The following is a 20,984-nucleotide window of genomic DNA, read 5'->3' as shown; positions in this document are numbered from 1 at the left end:
GCAAATGTCATGGCTTATAATAGCATCTTTGGACCGCCCTGCAAGCAGCTAAAGCTCTCTTTTTACCCAGCAGCTGTCTCAGCCACGACGGGGGCAACGGCCCCCCTGGCCTGACCACTGACGAGCATGTGGCAGAACAGCGGAGAAGCAGGATGCTCCATGCTGCTGCAACTGCAGCCAACCTGCCCTGGCACAGATGCTGCCACAGCAAATCCCGTCAGCATCGCTTGGGCCTTCTGCACCGCACAGCCATATGCTCCACATCAACTGCTGCTCCCGCTACAGGGGGCCAGAGCCCAGGAGGTGGGGAGGCTGATGAAAGTTTAAGGCAGGGTTCTTTGAATGCTGCTGGCAGAGAACACAATCCATTGGGAGAAAGGTGGTTTACATTCCAAAATCTGAAAAGGTCTGCACGGGTGTAGAGAAACCTTTTTTGACATCAGTATTTCAACAGTTTCAGGAGCTGTGCTTAATACAAGGATGCCACTGCATGTCTGTGGAGGGGGAACAACATATTCTAGAAGAGGATGCTGGCAAGAAAGGAAACACTGCACAAGTAACAAAGGTGACCTTGCACAGATTTTACTTACATCCCAGAACTCAAACATGTTTTCAGTGTCAATTCCAAAGTCTTTGACTTTAGGCTAAAATATCAACAGAAGAAAAAGAAAACAGGTCAACAGGGTGCTCACATACGGAGGTTTGCAAGACTGCATTTCCCACCCCACCCCACCCCCTCCAGGACAGACATTCACAGATGAACGCCCCCAGCTCTGTTCAGGCATTTTCAGTAAAACATCGCACCTTAATTTGATCTATCGATCCTGGGGATTTAGGATTGCCCACTCAAATATCGTTTTAGTGAAATGCTAGCTCAAAATTACAGATTTTAAAAATGGACACACACACACACACGTACAAAAAAGGGATATACTCACCCCATTGGTAGAGAGGGCAACAAAGTGCTTGGCCACTGCAGATGGCTATAAATAAACAAAACAAACCAGTTAGAGCAACATTACAAGTTTTTAAAAAGTTTCTAATAAAAATTATATTTAAAACAGGTAAAAGTTAAACATGAAAAAACAGAAAACAAAGTTACGAAAGAAAAGATAAAGTGCAGTAAATGGGGGGAGAAAAGAAATATCTAAAGAAACAGCTTCTGATCTTCCTTATAGCAGTTACAAACTTATTGTTACTCCCCCGCATCAAGGTTACATCACATAGTTCACTTCTCCCCGTATTCAGCCCTTTTCAATTGCAAATCCAGAAATCATTAAGTCATTTTTATCTATTTTCAGCCAAAAGTCCATAAAGATTTCCAGTCTTTTATAAAAGTACTTATTGTTTTATCCCTGATCAAGCAGGTCAATTTTGCCATTTCTGCTAATTCCATCATCTTCACAGTCCAATCCTCCACTGGGGGTACTTCTGTATTTTTCCATCTTTGTGCATATAGTAGCCTCGCTGCAATTACCACATATAAAGCCAATCTTCTATGAGTCTTTTCTAATTGGCTACCCATGAGTCCTAACAGAAGAAACTCTGGTTTCATCTGAATATTAATTTTTAAAATTCGCTGCATCATCATCTGTATTTGTATCCAATGTTTTTTCACTTTTTCAACATTACAAAATGTTCTGAGGAGCAAAGGATCACTCCAGAGCCAGCAACTGCTTTTACATTATGAAATTTAAGTTCCTCCAGATACAGTCTCTGTCTCCAGATATCCTACAGCTGGTACTCCTTGTTGTACAGTGAGGATCATCTGCTTTCCAGAGATGCTTTATCCCAATGAGAGCCTCCGGAGATGATAGAATGCAGTTTCCCCAACACATCTCAGTGGCCCCAGTTTAGGAAAGGCAGCTCTGGAGGAATTACAAGGCAACTGAGGTCCTCACAAGCTAAATCAGAGGAACAAGGAGGATCACAAGGGTTTGTGTGTGTGGGGGGGGTAGACATGCAGGTGTAGTGCAGTGTGTGTTCCACTGAGAAATAAGGCCTGAGGCCAAGCCAAAACTTTCTGGGAAGCAGTAAGGCCCACTGCAAGCAGCAAATCCTCAGGAGGCAGCCTAGCATGAGAGAGCGCAAAGTACTAGGACAGACCCACTCAAGGGTAAAGGAAGGGAAGCAAAGGTCCTGAGCAAGTGAGAGGACTTGCCTGGATGAAGATGCCACAAAACTGCCTTGGTCTACCGCCTCAGCTTTACAGGTCCTTTGGCACCTTACGTATTGGGGTGGGAATTGAGAATCCCTCCCTCTCTTCCATTCAGAAGGATTCCAGAAAGCTGGACACAGCCACGGGTTGCCAGCTAACCAGACTGCTGGGCCTCCCCAGCTCCCAGCATGAATCATGTGCACTCTGGAGCAGAGCCAACTGGCGACCTGCAAGGCTGCAAACTCATTGCTGGAAAGGGTGTGTGTGTGTACAGGTGTCACTGGGGAATATCAGGGACACTCCAATAATACTACTCTTGTTCTGAATGCAGTCTGGAAGCCACTGCTTTACGCCTTCAGCTGGAAGGCATCACTACAGGGGCCACCCTCCTGGATCACTATATGACACAGCCCCATCCCAGAAACTCATGAATGGGTCCTCAATCTAGCCTTCACTGCACTTAAGAAATGGGCAATGTCTTGATTCCATCTGCTAACTAGCACTGCCAACAGAGAGGCTGGTAAAGATATACAAAGATAGTAGAGAAGTCACTGGAGAATGAAAGGAACAACTTGAGGAGGCCTATTCATAGACCAAGCATTCATCTCTGAAAAGGCCATCCTCTTTCTTGGTCACAGTCCAAGAAAAAGCAGCAAAGGGGCATCTCGTTTTCTTGCATCACTGGCTCCACAATGCCCCAAGGCATTTACTAAAACAGCTTGGCTAAAACCTGGAAGCTGGGAGTCCCTTTCAGGAATGTGTGCTTCACCCCAAGGAAAGCTCCCTTCCTTGCCAAGTTCAGTATCACCAGCACTGACATTGGTTCCCTCATAAAGCGGGAATCCATGGCTCAGGTACAGCGTTAGCAACCATGGTTAAAGATGGACAAGGGAGGGAATGGAGGTACCCATGTTCTGCATCTGCACTATGCTTTGTGTCAAGAACTTCAACTTGAGTAGCAGTTTTAGGGGGAGGGCTTGTTGACTGGACTTTGAATGTAGACATCCTGCCAGGAAGCCAAAGTGCCAACAACAGTCCAAGCGAAACTGTTGAAAAATTCAAAAACTGTGCCCCTAAAGATACTTTCTCAAAGATAAAGAGGGCCCATCCATACCCACACACCTTTAGAGTAAAAACTGTTCCCATGGCACCAGGCAGAAGTTTCACAGTGGTGGATCATACCTTGTTCCCTACCTCCTTTAAACTTAAGTAACCATCCAGAGAGAGACAGAGCCAGGCAATCTTTTGCAAATAAATTACTGGATACTCCCAGGTAAATGGAACATCCAGAAAGGGCTGGTTGAGGTCCCCACTCCTCACAAGGTTCACAGGGTGGGAACCAAGCAACAGCCTTCTCAGTGGCACACCCCTCCCTTTGGAAGGACAGATAGCCCTAATCCTGCCAGCGTTTGGAAACAAGCTAAAGCCATCTCTTGGCTCTTAGCTGTTCCTGGTACATTATGTTGTTTTACTTTTCTCATTGTTTTTTGTATTATGTATTTTATCTTCTTGCTACCCACCCAGAGTTTGCCAGGAATGGGGTGGGATATAAATATTGGAAACAAACAAACTTCTACTTACATCTTTAGCAGCATGAAGGAACCATTCTTTGGCAGTTTCAGCATTCGTGATTGTTTCTTGTGTGGTAAAAGTCTAGGAAGCAGGGGAGAAGGAAGAGTTAAAAACCAGGCCAGCTCATTTACAGAGTGGTCAAGGCACCTGGCGCATATACTATACAGCGTGCCAATCACAAGGCCAGGGAGGAGGTTCCTTCACCGGGTGCCCCTGCAGCTCTTCGAGGTTTTTGTGACAGAATCAGCTATGCAGCAGCCTGCAGGGGCCAATGCTTAAAAACTGGGTAATCTAACATGCTGCAGAGGCAGGATGGAGAACTGCTTAGTTTTCAATCAGTTTAGCACTAACAGATGAAGCATGTTTGTGAACAGGCCAAATAACTTAGAATCTTTTTAAACACTTCATTACCAAGGCCTATAATGAAGATGACCCAGATTCTACAGAGAGAAGAGCCAAATTCTGTGCCCCGCATAAATCATAAAACTTATTGACAAGATGATCTTGCATTTTTGGTATTTCATCTAGGTTCTGTCAGTCACAGAAATGGCAAGGACAACAGAACTCCAAACCATTACAAGCCAATGGCTTCTGAATCTTCAGTAATTCTGCTTCAGCATGTTCAAATACCTCTTTGCGTGTTTTTAGTTCTTTTGACTAAATTTGACATTTTAACTGTGTTAATTGCAAACACACAGGTTTATTACTTGGAGAAGGAGACAAGCCATTTGGAATTCTTCACACATTTGGGGTAAAAGCCACCAGAGCCCCAAGGCACCATTCCTGGAGCAATCTGTATAGTCCCTTTCTGTAACAGCTGATTTTAAAACTTTAGACTCCCTCAAGCTGGTGATTGCCTTTTCTCCTGTATGCTCCAGATTTCAGCATGGAACTTGTTATTTCTGAGTTCCAGACAATCTGACTTGCTCATTAGCCGAACAGATGACCTACATCCTCTCCGCATTTAGCAACTGCAATTTGTTCAGATAAAGTTCTCTTGTGCAGCTATGCCAGCGTTATTCTCTCGGGCATGTGTTGTTGTGCAGAAAATGGGTCACAAATATCTTTATTATTACTTTACTGTAAACCACCCAGAGTCCCCCATTGGGGGAGATGGGCAGTGACATAAATTTAAATAATAAATAAATAAATAAATAAGTGTATACATTGGTCAGAATTTTTTTTTTTAATTACAGTTGAATTTGCAAATGGTCACTAAAGGAGGAGTGGCTGTATTTTATGACATAGTCATGCAGCTCATTAGGAGCCAGCCTTCTCCACCGGACCTGCTTATCTAACCATTCAATTGTAACCTCGCGGACCAACATCACATCCTCTCCCATCTCTCTCCAAAAATAGTTTCATTATTTTTTTAAAAAAGCAAACTTAAAAAATGCTATTCATCCCTTTACAAATCTATCCAGTTTTTCAATGGTGACATGCTAGTCTTCCCAATGTAACTATAAGGCCAAATGCTTAAACCCTTGAGTTTTTCACACACACACAGTCACACTATGAAGTTCCCTTCAAGCACCAGCCCCTGAAACCTCATTTACTAGTTCTGAGAAGGGCTCATGAGGAACACAACACCGCACAAACTGCATTCTGCATCCATCACACTTTACAAAACATTGGAGGGCCTGTGTTCAGAGTTTGGCCATCTATCCTCTGAACCAAAGGTCCAACAAAGAGAAACAAGATATGTACCCCTCAACACAAGGACAGTCCCTGGCTGGCTGGCCCTAGACAACTGCAATCACCATATTGTGCTCATGAGAAGAACAGCACTTGGAGTCAAAGACCCCAAAACATGTCATTTGAAAGACTGTTCCCTCAGTGACTGAGCTGGCAACACTGGAGAGTAAAAAATGAAGCCAGCCTCCAGTTGCTACTTGCACCAACTTCATAAGACACTGCCAAAGGCCTGTAAAGCATTCCTCTTCTCCTTGAATTCAGTAATTCCCAGACTGAAAGGTGCCTTTCCCTTTTTCTATAAACAGCTTTAAAACAGAACCTACTTTTTACCTAGCCCTGATGGCTCAGTTGACTCTTGTAAACTATAACTTAGTTCAAGTTGATAATTATAAGCTTCCAGCCAATCTTATCTCGTTTTGTGTCAGACGTGCAGGAAATAGAAAGGGGGAAAGTATTAATTAGAAGTTAAAAAGTTAAAAACATTTAATAAAAATATAAAATTTATATAGCTCAAGCCCAATGCCGGGCCACATTGGTGGCAGAGGCGTTTCCAACCAGTAAGTCACTCTGCGTGTCGGTCCCGCTGTAAAAGATGGGCAGTTGTTTGCATATTGCCACATTCGCAGCAAATATCCTTGCCCTCAGGGATTTTTCCATATAATCTTTAGTTCTGGCCAAACCGGTGCACAATCTGTTTAAACATCTCCAAACCGTCCAGTCCTCCTCCGAACCTCCAGGCAACTCAAGCACTTCAAGCCAATCTCATAATAACATGCATGTCTTACTGTTAAGTAATTATACTTCTTTAGTACTTTTAAAAAAGACAATATTAATATGGATGAAAAAATGAATCGATATGCTTAGGGCTCACATACACTTTGAATATTTTTCACCATATTAATGAACCATCAGCGGACCAGTCCTCAGACAAGGAGCCGCTGCAGCAGGGCTTAGCTTCTGGCTTGCCAGCCAACGTGGAGATCGCCCTCACCCTTGTAAGAACAGAGAAAACCGTCCCTTCCCTCCTCCAGACCCAGACGTACCTTGGAGGCAATGATGAAGAGCACCGTCTCAGGGTTCAGCTCTGCAAGAGTCTTGGCCATGTGAGTGCCATCGATGTTGGACACAAACCAAGCTCGAGGGCCTCCCTTGGAGTAAGGCTTCAGTGCTTCAGTCACCATGAGGGGCCCCTGGATGAAGAAGACAAGCCCTGAGCACTGCTAAGCCCCTGAATTTACCAGTCCGGCACAGCAGATGCTGCAGAGATCCACTCACCAGGTCGGAACCACCAATGCCAACGTTGACCACATCAGTGATGGCTTTTCCAGTGTAGCCTTTCCACTCACCGCTACGGACTTTCTGTAAGAAAGAAGACAACTGTCTCTTCAGGAGGTATGACTTGCCTCTTGGGCACCAAGAGGACAGGTCAGGATCCGGACATCAGATCTCAGGTGCTTGGCTGATCACCAGCTTACGTTTGATTGTTTTAAGCAACCGGATTTCAAAGAGGCACCTTTGGAACCTGAATTATGTGTGAGTTCAGCAACTGCTGGAAATACTCTTTGCTTCCCACAGTGGAGGAACATATTGTGAAAGAACTTGCAGAAATGGTGAAACTGACCTGTTTGGTCAGAGAACAAACAACAAAAACTTTTTTTGAAAGACTGGAAACCTTATATGGACTTTTTTCTGAAATAAAAAAAAAGAATTGATGATTTATGGATTTGAAGATTAAGAAAGATGTGGACTAAATGAGAGGCCGAGGGGATTTGTAAAACATTTAAGGGAGAGGAGGGACAATAATTATCTGTTGAAAAGAAGATCAGAAGTCATTTATATATTTCTTGACTTTAGTTTTCTTTTTCTTTTATTGCACTTTAGTTTTTCTTTTCTTTTGATTTGACTATTATATGAAAATTCTTAATAAATATAAATAAAGAATAAATAATTATTCTTTGCATAGCTTAAAAATATGACGATCTGCTCACAAGCGCAGGGTATTATTGTGCCGATGCTGTAATACCACCAGGCTGCTTTGAGGAACTGACCCACCAGGAACTGAGGCAGCCTGGCAGGGTACACTGACAAGACCCACCCTGACAAGACCCATGCCATCTGGAGGCTGCGGGGAACCGCAGAGGGTGGAAGGAACGGCCTTGAAGGACAGGAAGAGGAGCTGCCACCAAGGCAACGGCGGGGCTTAAGCCCAGGCTGAGAAAGCAGTGGGAGTGAATGTCGCAGACAAGCCCCCTCCTAGTTCACATAAAGCAGGGTGGAGAGGAAGCACATTCAGATCTGCAAGATTCTGCAAACATTTTAGACCTCCGTGTTGTTGGTTTCCTAGCCTGGCCTTCCTTGAAGGGCTGACATGAACTAAGCTCCTCTACATAGATCTCGCCTGACTTCATGGGAGCGCATGGCAACACGTCCGGCCTTTCCCATCTTCCTGTCCTGGCTGGCCAAGTAAAAACTGCCAAACAACCACTTCCCCCCTCTGCCCAGTCCACATCACCTGGCATTTGGGTTCACATTGTCTACCTGACAGGGGCAGTCATGCTTACATCAGCAAGTCCTTGGCACAAAAAAACTCTGGCCCAGAGCCAATCTAGCCAGGCGGTGGGTTACACCCATGGAGAGAACAAGCAAGGCCCTACCCCCTACTTCCCCCTCCCCAGCCCAGCCTGTTTGCTCCAATGTATGCTATAGCCATAATTCCACAACAAACAAGGGTATCTTCCTGTTTATAACTGAACTGTAGTTCTTCCACACCACATTCTTCTTGGACTACTATATTCACAGCATGATTTCTGACATCTCCCATAAAACTCACAAACCTGTGATTTCATGAGGATTATATGTAACACGGGTAGTCTTTGGTTAACAACAGCAACAGGGACTGCTGGGATTGCCATTGCTAAGTGATGGGTTGTAAAGTGCTTTGTGACGGCAATCTGGCAGTCCCCTTTGCCGCTGTTAACTGAATCCCACCGGTCGTTGGGTAAGGGCCCAGCGTGATCCAAGCCATTCCCAGCTTGGTCCCGCCCAGCCCCGAGCATTGCTAAGGCAAGGGACTGCCTCCCCTTGAACTCTCCCCACCTGTCTATCCCCCCCTCAAATCTCTGCCCTTCTGGCCACCCGCCTAATCATTGCCGCCAGCCGCCTGCCACCACGCCTGCTGCACTGCGCGCTATTACTGTACCTGCAGGTGCTCCCTTTGTGCCGTCTTCTTCTGCACCAGTGCAGCTGGGGCTTCTCTTGCGCCCCACCCAGGGCCTCCATTCGTGCCTCGCCCAGGGCCTCCCTGCGAAGCCCCGCACGTGAAAGGCGGCCCTGGCCGCGCTGGTGCAAAAGGCAGCATGAAAGGCGGCCCTGGCCAGTACGGTAGCGACATGCAGTGTGGTGGGTGCGGGGGCAGGGCCGGACAGTGGGCAGCTGAAAGGTGGTCATAAATGCTGACGGGCCCAAATTTTGTTCATATGACCGCGGTGCCACTGCAATTGCTGCAATTTCGAGGACTGGTTGTAAGTCCCTTTGTTTAGCACTGTTGTAACTTTCCATGGTCATTGAACTAATGGACTTTAAGCAAGGACTATCCATACTCATCTAAAAAATAATCTCCAGCTTTGCTAATGTAAAAACATACAAATTGGGCATGCAAATTTAAATTATTAGTCACCGATTAGAAAATCTGTAGAATCAATACTGCTAGACCATGGGGTCCTTCATCACAATTTGAGTACATCATAATTAGCTAGATCACAGCTGTGGTTTACAGATCAGAACAGCTGGGTTAATGCAACATGTTAAAGCACTCACAAACTTGCTACAGGATGTATGAAGCCAGTCAGACTAACAACCACGTAAAGCGTCCTTTTTCAATGAGTGGGACTGTAAGGTAAGTTTTCAGCTCCTGAGAAAGAGGCAGAAATGAAATGGGGGGTAGAATTGACACAACGGTCCTCTATTTCATTTCTATTTCTTCCTGTGACACCATGAGCGGCATATCTTGCAAGGTGACATTTCTGTCAAAAGTTCTGAGTGGATCATGACTGAGTAGCCAGCATGAATGGAAGGTAACCACCTGGGACCTCAGAGCTGCGGGGAGTCAGGCAATACTTTATACCTGGCAGAAATTCTTCATCTTCTCCAATACTTGGTTCACTTCTGGAACAACATCTTTGCCTTCAACGAAGATTGGAGCATTTGAGCGATTCCGGAGAGCAATGTGGAGCACAGCTCGGTTCTGCACCAGGAAGTGAGGAGAGGAGAGGAGAGTGAAAGGAAGTTCAGGGCCAGCCCAGGCTACCCAAGAGAGACCCACAGCAGAACTGCCACTCTTCTGAACATTCACACATTTATCCAACAACAAGGCAAGCAAAGAAGAACCCCTCTTCCTTTCACCTTCCAAAAACGCCATCCCACAATCCCCTTAGAGTGATTCCGGGGCCCCTCAGCCTGGTTCCTCCTACGGCACCTCGATACCTGGCCTGTGAACTCCCCAGGGAAGGTTGCTTGCCTGTCTGCCTTTTCTCTAAAGGCAGGTGCTGCAGTTCATTTATTTACAATATTTGTATACTGTTCCAATCACTTGACTTTGGACAGCTGACAATAAAAATGTAACATAAACAACCCATTAAGGAGCGTAAGCATAATGTAGCTAAACATGATCTGCTCAGATCAAAGCCTGTGCAGAAAGGAGTGTCATAGCTTTCCGGGGTACTGAGAGCAGAGGGGGCAACCTTAGGCAGGCTGCACAGGACCGGGGCAGCCGCAGAGAAAGCCCGTGTCCCTTTTGACTGCTGCAGCAACAAGGGCTTGAGCATGCCCTCCCTCGATGCTCCTACTGAGTAGGAAAATCACGCTGATGTAACCTGGCAGGTGTTGTGCCAGTGAGAGCAGAGTCTGGAAATCATGGCAGCCAAAGGGGTAGGAGGGGATGCCAGTTGCTACCCTTGGCTAGAATTTCTCCAGACAATCAGATACCTGCAGCATAACTGAGCATTTTTATCATGTTTCTTAGGCTGGAGAAGCAAGGAGGCCAAAAACTAGCTTGGAGAACTACGGTTGCACGAAGGTCAGTAACTTCTCTGCATAAAGTCTTAACAGACCTTTCCAAACTAAAAGCAAGCATTTTAGAAAACATGATCAAGTTCCTGCTAACGTACTTCTCTCATCTTATTGCACAGGCTAAGAGATCAGATCTGCAGCCAACTTAGGTCCTAAGCAGTCAGCCTGCAATCTTTATCTTCACCAGCAGCCATCCACTCTCTCAACCTGACGCCCCTGAGAGGTGTCAGGCTGGTGTACCCCATCATCTGCACATTCCACCTACATCTGGAGGCTCCCAGTTGGAAGAAGCCTGGGTTACTGGAGATTCTTCAGAAACCATTTAAACTCCTCCCCCTTTCATGCAGGTATTACGCAACCAAGTAATGAACACAACCCAAGAGTTATGGAAGGGGAACTTCAGTGGGTTCCTCTGCAATAACTGAAGAACTTGCTTCACTCATGTAATTATGTCATGCGCTGCCTCCCCCTGAATAACAGTCAGACACTGTCTTGCGAATCAGGCTCTGGTTTATTGCAGGGCAGGTACAGCGTTGGTAGAAAAAAGCTGAGAGTGACAGGAGCGCGCCGGTGCGGGGTTTAAATACCCCGCGCCGGTCAGCGCCCCCTCGCTCACGGTCACGTCACCCCCCTTTGTCCCATGCGTTGCCCTGCCGGTGGGTGAGGGTTTCCGGGATCGCCCATCATCAGGTTTCCATTCTTCTGCTGATTGCTTTCAGCTGGGCGATCCCCGTTGTATTGCCGCTGATGGTTTGGGTGGCTCCGTGATTCATTTGGCTATTGTTTGTTGGCCGTTAGTCGTTGTAGGTTGATGGCTACTTAACTTGTACCCCTTCACCTATTTCCTTGTCATTGTCATGAGTGCCATTGCGCTGATGACTTTAGCTCAACGGCACTCATGACATACTGCCCCCTTTCCGAATAGTGTTCTCCCCCGGGTTTCTGGGTTTTCCCCGTGGAGCTGTCAAAACGCCACATTTTTTTTTTTTTTTTCAAAGTTCCCGCCGGAGTAGTTGTCGCCCCTCCCTTTGCTCCTCCCTCTACCACGTGCCTTCCCAGGGTGTGTCCATGGTGCGCATGCTCGGGTTCTGACCTGGCGTGCGCATGCTCCAACCACACCCTGTTTGTTTGGCTCAGTTCGGCGAGGCGAGAGGCGTGGCTGGTCAGGTGCTTCTCAGCTCCAGGTAGGGCCCTTCTTTTCTTATTTAGAGTGCGTCGCCTTTGTTGTGTCTCCTGGGCGTTGCCCCCAGGTTGCCCTGTTGACTTGCTTGCCACTCCCCCGCGGCCGGGGGGCAGGGGGAGGGTGCTGGCGATCGTTTGTCACCACCCCGTGGGCCCGGGGCGGGGGGAGTGAGTCCCGGGGGGGGGAAGGTCCACCCAAGTCGCGGGCTTGGGGGGGGCCCTTTCCCTTGGGGCACGGGAGGCGGGGGGAGGCCTGCGGGGGGGGGGGTTGGTTTTGCTGACCTTGGTTGCGGTTTGTCGGGGTATGCCCGGTGAAATGCTCTGGTCAGGTCAGGCGCGTTAACGTTGTGCGCCGCCACCCATTCCGGGTGGGGGAAGTGTTTCCACCTGACCAGATAGTGTAGAGTTCCTCGTTGCTTGCGGGAGTCGAGGATGTCCCTTATCTCGAAGTGGTGTTGCCCGTCGATCATAAGCGGTGCGGGCTGTGGCGTGCTTGGGTGCCATCGGGAGGTGGTTGCCGGTTTTAGGAGGCTGGTGTGGAACACCGGGTGGAGCCTCCGGAGGTTGTGTGGCAGGTCCAGGCGTATTGCTACCGGGTTCACTATTTGCGTGACTCGGAACGGCCCGATGTACTTAGGCCCCAGTTTTTTCGAGGGTTGGGTTGACTTTAGGAACTTGGTGGAGAGATAGGCCATATCCCCCGCCTGGAACGTCGGTTGTTGGCGCCGGTGCTTGTCGGCCTGCTCTTTGTAAGCAGCCTGTGCCTCCTTCAGCGCCGCCGTGATTACTGGCCATGCTTCCGCGATCTTCCGTCCCCAGTCGCTGGCGTCCACCTGTGGTTCCGGGGGTTGAGGTAGCTCCGGTATGGGGACGAAGTCGCGCCCCGAGACTACTTCGAACGGAGTTTTCCCCGTGCTCGTGTGGACGGCGTTGTTGTATGCGACTTCGGCGAACGGGAGCAGTTCAGCCCAGTCGTCTTGGTGGTAGTTCGTATATGATCGTATAAATTGCTCTAAGGTGGCATTAAGAACCTCAGTGGCTCCGTCCGTCTGCGGATGCCAAGCCGTAGATAGGGCCTGTTGGGTCCCCGTCAGCTTCAGGAAGGCCCGCCAGAATTTGGAGGTGAACTGTGTGCCCCTGTCGGTCACCACACGTGCGGGACATCCGTGTAGCCTGTACACGTGGATGAGGAAGAGTTTGGCTAGTTGTTGTGAGGATGGGACCGACGTGCAGGGGATGAAGTGGGCCTGCTTTGAGAAGTAGTCCTTCACCACCCAAATGGCCGTTTTCTTCTGGCTGGGTGGGAGGTCCACTATAAAATCCATAGAGATTTCCTCCCATGGGCGGGAGGGTTCTGCCACCCGTTGCAATAGCCCCGCGGGTTTGCCTGGTGCCCGTTTGGCCCTAGCGCACGTTGGGCAGGACGCCACGTAGGTTTTTACGTCTCGCCTGAGCGCGGGCCACCAGAATTGGCGCCGTGTTAGGTGTAGGGTCTTGAGGAACCCAAAGTGTCCCGCTTGCTTGGCGTCGTGTGACCTATGCAAGATCGCCTGGCGTTGCGAGTCCGGGACGTAGATTCTGCCTTCCCCCCATGCCAGGTCTTGCGCCATCGTTACCTTGTCGGGGTTCGCCAGGAACCAGGGGTCGGTTTTGAGGGCGGCGGCGAGGTCCGTGCGCATTCCCCCTGGTAGTTGCGGTTGGCTTCTTTCCGTCGCCGGTTGTCCCGCCGTCGGCTGCGCCGTAGCGTCGAGCTGCCTCCGTGCGCCGCTTCGGGTGGTCACGGCCATCCCCAGTTGCGAGGCGGATAGGACCGTCCCAATGGTGTCTGGGGCGGGCTCTTCGTCTTGGGGCAGTCGGGAGAGGGCGTCGGCCAGGAAGTTCTTCTTGCCCGGCATGAACTTCAGCTGGAAATGAAAGCGGCTGAAGAATTGGGCCCATCGGACCTGTTTTGGGCTAAGGCGTCTAGGCGTTCGTAGGGCCTCGAGGTTCCGGTGGTCCGTCCAGACCTCGAATGGTTGGGTGGCTCCCTCGAGTAGGTGTCGCCATGTCTCTAGTGCCGATTTCACCGCGAAGGCTTCTTTCTCCCAGACGTGCCATCGCCTCTCTGTCTCGGAGAACTTCCTTGACAGGTAGGCGCATGGTTTCAGGAGCCCCGTGGAGTCTTTCTGTAGTAGGATGGCTCCCAGGGAGAAGTCTGAGGCGTCGGCTTGGACCACGAACGCCCGTTCTGGGTCCGGGTGCGCGAGGATTGGCTCCGTAGTGAACAGCGCTTTCAGCTTGTCGAATGCGGTCTGGCACGCGGGAGTCCAATTCAGCACTGTGCCTGGGTTCTTGGCGCGTCGGGTGTCCCCCACCCCTTTGGTTTTGAGGAGGTCCGTTAAGGGGAGGGCTATCTCAGCGAACCCCCGGGCGAATGACCTGTAGAAATTCGCGAATCCCAGGAAGCTCTGTAGTTGCCGTCTGTTGCGGGGCCGCTCCCAGTTTAGCACCGCTTCGACTTTTGCGGGGTCCATTTCGATGCCGTCCCCGGAGATTCGATACCCCAAATAGTCTAGGCGCTCTTTGTGAAACTCGCACTTTGTAGGCTTCGCATAGAGCTGCGCCCTTCTGAGCTTGTCGAGGACTTGCCTGACTAAGGTTACGTGTTCCTCGTGTGTTTTTGTGTAAATAAGGACGTCGTCGATGTAGACCAGGACCCCTTTAAACAGATGTTCATGCAGTACCTCATTGATGAGCTGCATGAACACCCCAGGGGCCCCCGCGAGTCCGAAGGGCAGTACCTTGTACTGGAAAGCGCCTAGGGGGCAGTTAAACGCCGTCTTCCATTCGTCCCCCTCCCTGATTCGGATGCGATAGTACGCCTCGCGAAGGTCCAATTTGGAAAAGACTTTGCCCGTGGACAGGTGGGCGAGCATGTCCTTCACCAGGGGTAAGGGATATTTGTTGGACAGGGAAGCCGCGTTTAGGCCCCGGTAGTCGGTACAGAGCCGTAGGGTCCCGTCTTTCTTCTCCCGGAATAAGACGGGGGCTCCGACCGGTGAGCATGCTGGCTCTATGAATCCCCTGTCTAGGTTTTTATCGATGAACTCCCGGAGGGTTGCCATCTCCTTCGGGGTCATCGAATAGATCTTTGGTCTAGGTAAGGGGACGTCGGGCAGTAGGTCGATCCGGCAATCCGTCTTGCGGTGGGGGGGTAGTTGGTCCGCCTCTGCCTCTCCGAAGACCTCGGAGAAGTCGGCGTATTGTTCTGGTAGGTCTGCTGTGGTAGCGGCGTTGTCTTGTGTGGTCGCCTCCGCTCGTCCTACCGTGGGGTTGCTTTTGCCAGCTGGTACTGGTGCTCGATACTCGCCGTCGCCGAATGTGAAGGTGCGGGTCGCCCAGTTGATCCGCGGGTTGTTTTTCGCGAGCCATGGCATCCCCAGGACTGCAATGGGCCGTCCGATGTGCGTGACTACGAACGATGTGCGCTCGGTGTGAGTGCCCATTTGCAGGGTGACCGGCTCGGTTTGTAGCGTGGCTGGTTTTCCTCCCGCTGTAGAGCCGTCCAGCTGGTGGAATGCCAGCGGCGTGGGGAGGGGGAAGCAGCGGAGGTCGAGTTTGGCGACTAGGTCGGGGTGGATGAGGTTTTTTGAGCACCCCGAGTCCACTAGTGCCGCGGCCGTGGTGGCTCCGTTGCCGGTAGAGAGTTGAATTGCTGCCAATATTACGGAGCTTTTGTCGTTTCGTTGAGGTGGTCCGCGTTGCTGTCCCACCGCCTGCCTCGCCACGCGTCTCAGAGCAGGCGGGGAGCATTTCCCGCCGGCTGGTCGGGGTCGGTATTGTCCTCTTCCCCCCAGTAAGCGTCCCAGCTCTCTTTCGGTGTCGCTGTGGCCACGGTCATTCGGCGGTGAGGCGGCGGCCCCGGGTTGGGTGGTTTGGGGCTAATTTTCGGGGTGGGCTTGGGCGCGCTGGTCGGCGGTCGGTTGGCGAAGCAATCCGCCGTCTTGTGCCCTAATTTGCCACACCTCCCGCAGGGCTCCCGGTTGAACTTCTTTTTTGGGTATATGGGGCCGGCCATCCCCCCGTGTGGTGCGGGTACCTTTTTCCCGGCATCGTTTGTGTCTTCCGTGGTTGTCATGAGGAAGGTGCGGTGCGCGTGTTCGGCTTTCCCCGCGAGGTGGATCCACCCGTGTAACGTTTCTGGGTCGTCGCGGTAGAGGGCCCATTGGAGAACGTCGCGGTTGAGCCCCCTTTTGAAGATTTCCAGCAGGGTGGTCTCGGACCAGTCGCTGACCTTCCCCGCGAGGGCTTTGAACTCCAGGGCGTAGTCAGGGACCGTGCGGGTGCCCTGTTTAAGTCTTTGGAGTGCGCTTTTCGCCCGCACTTTGGCTAGGGGGTCTTCGAAGTAGTCTTTCATCTCTTTGATGAAAGCAGGGAAGGTGGCGAGGGCGGGGGAGCTGGACTCGTACAGTTGGACGTACCAGTCCGCCGCCCTGTCTTGGAGTTTGATCGCCACGGCGGCGATCTTGTCGGCCTCGGAGTCATAGGAGTGTCCGTGCCTCCCCATGAACTCCCTAGCGTTGGTCACAAAAAACGAGAGTTTTGTGGGGGTCCCATCGAAGAAGATGGGGAAGTCCTTTGGGGCCCGGGCGTTTTGTGCGGCCCCGCCTCTCGCTTCTCGGGGTGTGGTGTCGGCCGCCTGTGCCGTCTGCTGGCCCTCCGCTGGCCCGTGTGGGTTCGATGCTTCGCTCGGGGTGTGGGCTTGTGCGGGGACGTCGTTGGGTGGCGCGGGGGGCATAAGCGCCTGGAGCATGGTCCGGAGTTCCGTCAGCTGAGCCCGCATGGCCGCGAGTTCAGCTCGTGCCTCCTCGTCCACAGCCCGCGCCGCCGCTGGGGCCGGTTCCGTTGGCGCGTCCTCGGGGGTGGGTTGCCGGCGGGGTTCATCGTCCCTCTGCCGCGGGTCCGCTTCCTCCGCCGTCTGATGGGTGTCTCCGTCGTCCTCCTCCGTGTCGAGCGCCGTGGGGCTGTCGCTCCACGCCCGTTGCTGGGGTGCGATGTGGGGCGCGGGGTCCTCCGCTGGTTTCGGAAGTCGTGCTGCTCCCTCCCGCGGTCGGGTTGCCTCCGTCGCCATCTCCCCTTGGGGTTGGAGCTGAGGCTCGGGTCGGGTGGGGTGGGCGTCCATGGCTCCGGGAGTCCGCGGTGCCTCTGGCCTTGGTCGGTCCTCCTCTGTCTCTTGCCGCGCGGCTCGCCCTCCTTGCCCGTGCCGTTCCGGCCTCATCTTGCTGGTCTTCTCGCCGTCTACTCCTCCCGCGGCTCGTTGTCGTCCGGTGGGGCTCGGCGAGGCTGAGTTTATGACTCTCAGCTTTATGTCACGCGCTGCCTCCCCCTGAATAACAGTCAGACACTGTCTTGCGAATCAGGCTCTGGTTTATTGCAGGGCAGGTACAGCGTTGGTAGAAAAAAGCTGAGAGTGACAGGAGCGCGCCGGTGCGGGGTTTAAATACCCCGCGCCGGTCAGCGCCCCCTCGCTCACGGTCACGTCACCCCCCTTTGTCCCATGCGTTGCCCTGCCGGTGGGTGAGGGTTTCCGGGATCGCCCATCATCAGGTTTCCATTCTTCTGCTGATTGCTTTCAGCTGGGCGATCCCCGTTGTATTGCCGCTGATGGTTTGGGTGGCTCCGTGATTCATTTGGCTATTGTTTGTTGGCCGTTAGTCGTTGTAGGTTGATGGCTACTTAACTTGTACCCCTTCACCTATTTCCTTGTCATTGTCATGAGTGCCATTGCGCTGATGACTTTAGCTCAACGGCACTCATGACAAATACCTTTAAGATGTACTTTAAGCTACCCCACCCCCTCCCAAAGGGCACCCAGTCATTTTGCTTTGCAGAAGCAAAGTGTTCTGCAGCAAGCGCTCAACGCATTTCATGATAGTCAGAAGTCTCAGGACTTCTGACTATCAAGACTATACCATATTGCTCCATCCCAATGGAACTCCAGCCCAGATCACACTGCCAAAACCTGCTGGCAGATTTTCTTTTATTTGTTATGTATGGAAGCACGAATCAAAATAGTTGTATCAAGCTTTCACAATGTGTAATGCCCCTATTTACTCTAAACCTCAACCCTCCAAAACCAGGTCATAAATGTTGTCTCTGTCTCCTCTGGTGATCTCACCACTGCATTACCTGTGGTCCCTGCATTTGAGAAAGAGCGGCTCCTGGCTTCAAGAAGGTTGTCCCCTTCCATATTAGGCCCAAAGTGTTGGGGAAAGGCAGGCATCAGAGAGCACGTGCAGTACCAGAGCTCAGCTTAGTATCCAAATGGAAAGTGGCCCTTCCTGGATCAGAGGACACCTTCTTGACAGAGCAGCAACTCTTTCTCGACCCCGATGCCTTGTCCTACTAGCACTCTTTCCAGACAGGCGTGGAAGAGAAAGGAGGAATGATTACACCACCTGAATGTCATGGGGAGGCGTGTCTCCAGAGACCCCAACCCAGCTTTTGGAGGCTCACGGGATATTCAGAACAAGGCCAGGGAAGCAGAAGGACGTGGCTTCTGAATTCTTTCCAACTCCGCTCCCTAAAGAGGAAGCTGCACTTTCTCCTGTGTAGCCAAGTACCACATTGTGCCTGTATGCACGTGCTACTTCTACTCTGGACCAGGAGGAAGGTGGCTTGGAACAGAGCAGTTGCCAGCAGTCCAAAAGCTCTCGGGGCAGGACTTTTTCCCATTTCCAAATGCCTTCTCTCTTCTGCTGGCTCCCCCCGTCCCCAAATTTGGCCTATTCTGTTTAGTTTGGGGAGAGTTATCTTCCCATTCTTCACACATTTGTATTTATATCTTGGGCCTTGGATAAAAATATCCAGGGATGGTAACCACCAGTTCCCTCACCTCAAGGAGATCATGTTTCACAGATGTTCCCCCGGCCCCTGGACTAGACTGGCCTCTCAAATTATTCTTCTGAACCATATAAAAATCCAATGTTTTTTCTGATCCAGGTGCTTACAGCTGTTAACTAAAAAACAATTCACACCCCCTGATCTGCAGGACCAATCGAAGCAGCCAAATTCTGGCACACCCTTCTAGTCTGAAGCCAATCAAAGGTTACTATTTCACAAGCACGAAGAATCTTCAGATCAGGGGTAAACACAGTGCATACCTCGGTGAAGTTGATTTTTTCTCCAGTGAACATTTGCTCTCTAGCTTTTTCAACACCTCTTGATTTGGCCTGAAAGTCAAAGCACGTATTTAATGTGGAAAATAACTGCCTTCCAAATCCTCCAGCATGAACCAGATAAATAGCTGACCCATTGTCCATCTGCCTCTAAGGTAGCCAAGTCAACTACTCCTTTGTACAGGAGCGCGAGGCAGTCCTGCACAGCCACCCTTCTTCCCATTTACCCCCATAAAAACACCCCTGTCAGGTGGGTTGAGCTGAAAGAGAAGAACTGGCCCAAAGTTACCCCATGAGCTTCCCTGGTGGAGTATGGGCTTGAACTGGGTAACCCAAGTGCCAGTCCAACCCATCACCACCACTGGCCATCGGCAAGGTGCTATATTAGAAGGAGGGCACTGAATTTACTATGGCAGAAACCCAAACTTCCCTGACAGATGGGAAACCAGCCACTGCCGCACTATCCAGGGAAGGGAAGTCCAAAACATCTTTTGGGAAAGTCATGTCAAAACCCCCCAATACATCCCACGTTCAAGGCAAACTTAGTGGAGGCAAGTTGGTATATTCAGGGCTTTACAAAGAGCAGCCGCTAAAGCCCAACACGACAGAACCTAGAAATATTTGTATGTAATGTGATCAAAACATCACACTCTACCAATTCATTCATGTTTGTTTTTGTGTCTGTAAAAGTTTGGTTTTAGATCAGTTAAGCTGAGCTGGGTTTTGTGGAGGTTTTTTTGCTTATGGTCATTGCAAAAAGTACATGTGGTACAGGTAATACATAAATGCTACCAGAAGCTATAAAGCATTATCTTAGACGAAGTGGATTAAATTACCAGTTCTACCAGCAACTTCATAACTTCTTCTGTAACAAGATTCTTTGAGTAGTCCACCAAGATGTCCCCATGCTCCGTCTTCAGAGTCACACTGTAGAGAGAGCGCAACTCCATTACATAAAGGAACATCCTACCACTTGCCTTAGCAGAGAAAGAAAGGCATGTAACAAAAGAAAATCCTAATAAACCTGTAATCCAAACAGGAGCATGAGAAGAGGCAGCAGACAAATGATGGTAACCAAGTAAATTTTAGCCTTAAACCGTTTTTTTAAGCAAGACAGTTTTGCAGGCAATAAAGAAGCCTGCATGCATCAGTCCATAGGGAAAGTCAAACATCAACATTAGCAGTTAACAGTCCCTCTTCCCAAATCAAGAAATAAAGGCACGCAGCTGAGGCGTTATGTGCCCTCTAACTATCCCTGAAGGGAAAGGCGGGCGAAGCCATCACTCCAGATTTCCAAAGGCCAAGGATAATCGAAGCTTTCACTGTATCTGCAAGGCTCTCACCCTATGGCAGAACAGGTAAAATACTGGGGCAAGAAAGAGAAAAAATTGAGGGGACTTGCTCCCAAGAATGATTTCTTCAGACTTCCAGGTTCATGTCCAGCAGGTCAGCTCAGGAGAATATCACCAATGAAGGCATTTGCATACACTTTAATGCATCCATGCCTTGGAATGAGGAAGAGAGGTGTGATTTTCTATTGCAGGAAAGACAGAGTTGGACCTGAGACCACAGAAACAGCAAGGAATACAAAAAATGCACAGAGTTTATCCAAGTTCCAGTGTTTATTCCTCTCAGTCTGTGGAAAGCCACCCACATAGGCACCCCCCCATATGCTTTCTCCTCATGTCCATTTTGTCATGCACCATCCAAGAAACTAAGTGCTAAGAATAAAATAAGCATGTCACATATGCCACAGGCACCCTGAAAAAAGTCAGGGGTAACCTGTCCTCCTTTCCCTTCTGTAGAATTTCTGCCTCCACTTGAAGGCACACAAGAAATGTCTCCACCGAGTATCAAACAGGAATGGAATCCACTGGGGATCTTTCTTGTGCCCTCACTGGAGGGATCCTTTGATACCAAGGTAAGCACCTCAAAGACGCTGTCCTTGCACAGCTCCTTGTCATTCCCTTTCCAAGGTCCAACTGGACTTTAAGTTGCTCCCACCTGTCAGCAGATATATCCAAGGGGGATATAGTAAAAGGAAAGAAAAATCCAGCACAAATACTACGCCTTGGCAGGACACAGTTCCTCCTGCATGGTGCATAAGCACTTTGACATCTGCTTTTTGCTTTATTAAAAATATAACAAGTGAA

At 50.2% G+C, this 20,984-nt stretch overlaps 1 protein-coding gene across 1 annotated transcript in view; it reads right to left on the bottom strand.

Moving 5' to 3' along the window:
- The window catches only part of GPI (glucose-6-phosphate isomerase), a 33,952-nt gene that overhangs the window by 9,834 nt on the left and 3,134 nt on the right, over window positions 1–20,984 (bottom strand). Inside the window, exons 2-9 of the mRNA XM_063313229.1 lie at window positions 19,668–19,758; window positions 18,817–18,885; window positions 9,549–9,668; window positions 6,701–6,784; window positions 6,469–6,615; window positions 3,740–3,811; window positions 939–983; window positions 591–644 (exon numbers count right to left, since the gene is read on the bottom strand). Coding sequence (XP_063169299.1) covers window positions 591–644; window positions 939–983; window positions 3,740–3,811; window positions 6,469–6,615; window positions 6,701–6,784; window positions 9,549–9,668; window positions 18,817–18,885; window positions 19,668–19,758 — 682 coding nt within the window. The remainder of the gene's footprint in view (window positions 1–590; window positions 645–938; window positions 984–3,739; window positions 3,812–6,468; window positions 6,616–6,700; window positions 6,785–9,548; window positions 9,669–18,816; window positions 18,886–19,667; window positions 19,759–20,984) is intronic.

The sequence above is a fragment of the Candoia aspera genome, chromosome 11 (assembly GCF_035149785.1).
Source record: "Candoia aspera isolate rCanAsp1 chromosome 11, rCanAsp1.hap2, whole genome shotgun sequence".
NCBI classification, from domain to species: Eukaryota; Metazoa; Chordata; class Lepidosauria; order Squamata; family Boidae; genus Candoia; species Candoia aspera.
This window is presented reverse-complemented; position numbering and strand designations above follow the sequence as displayed.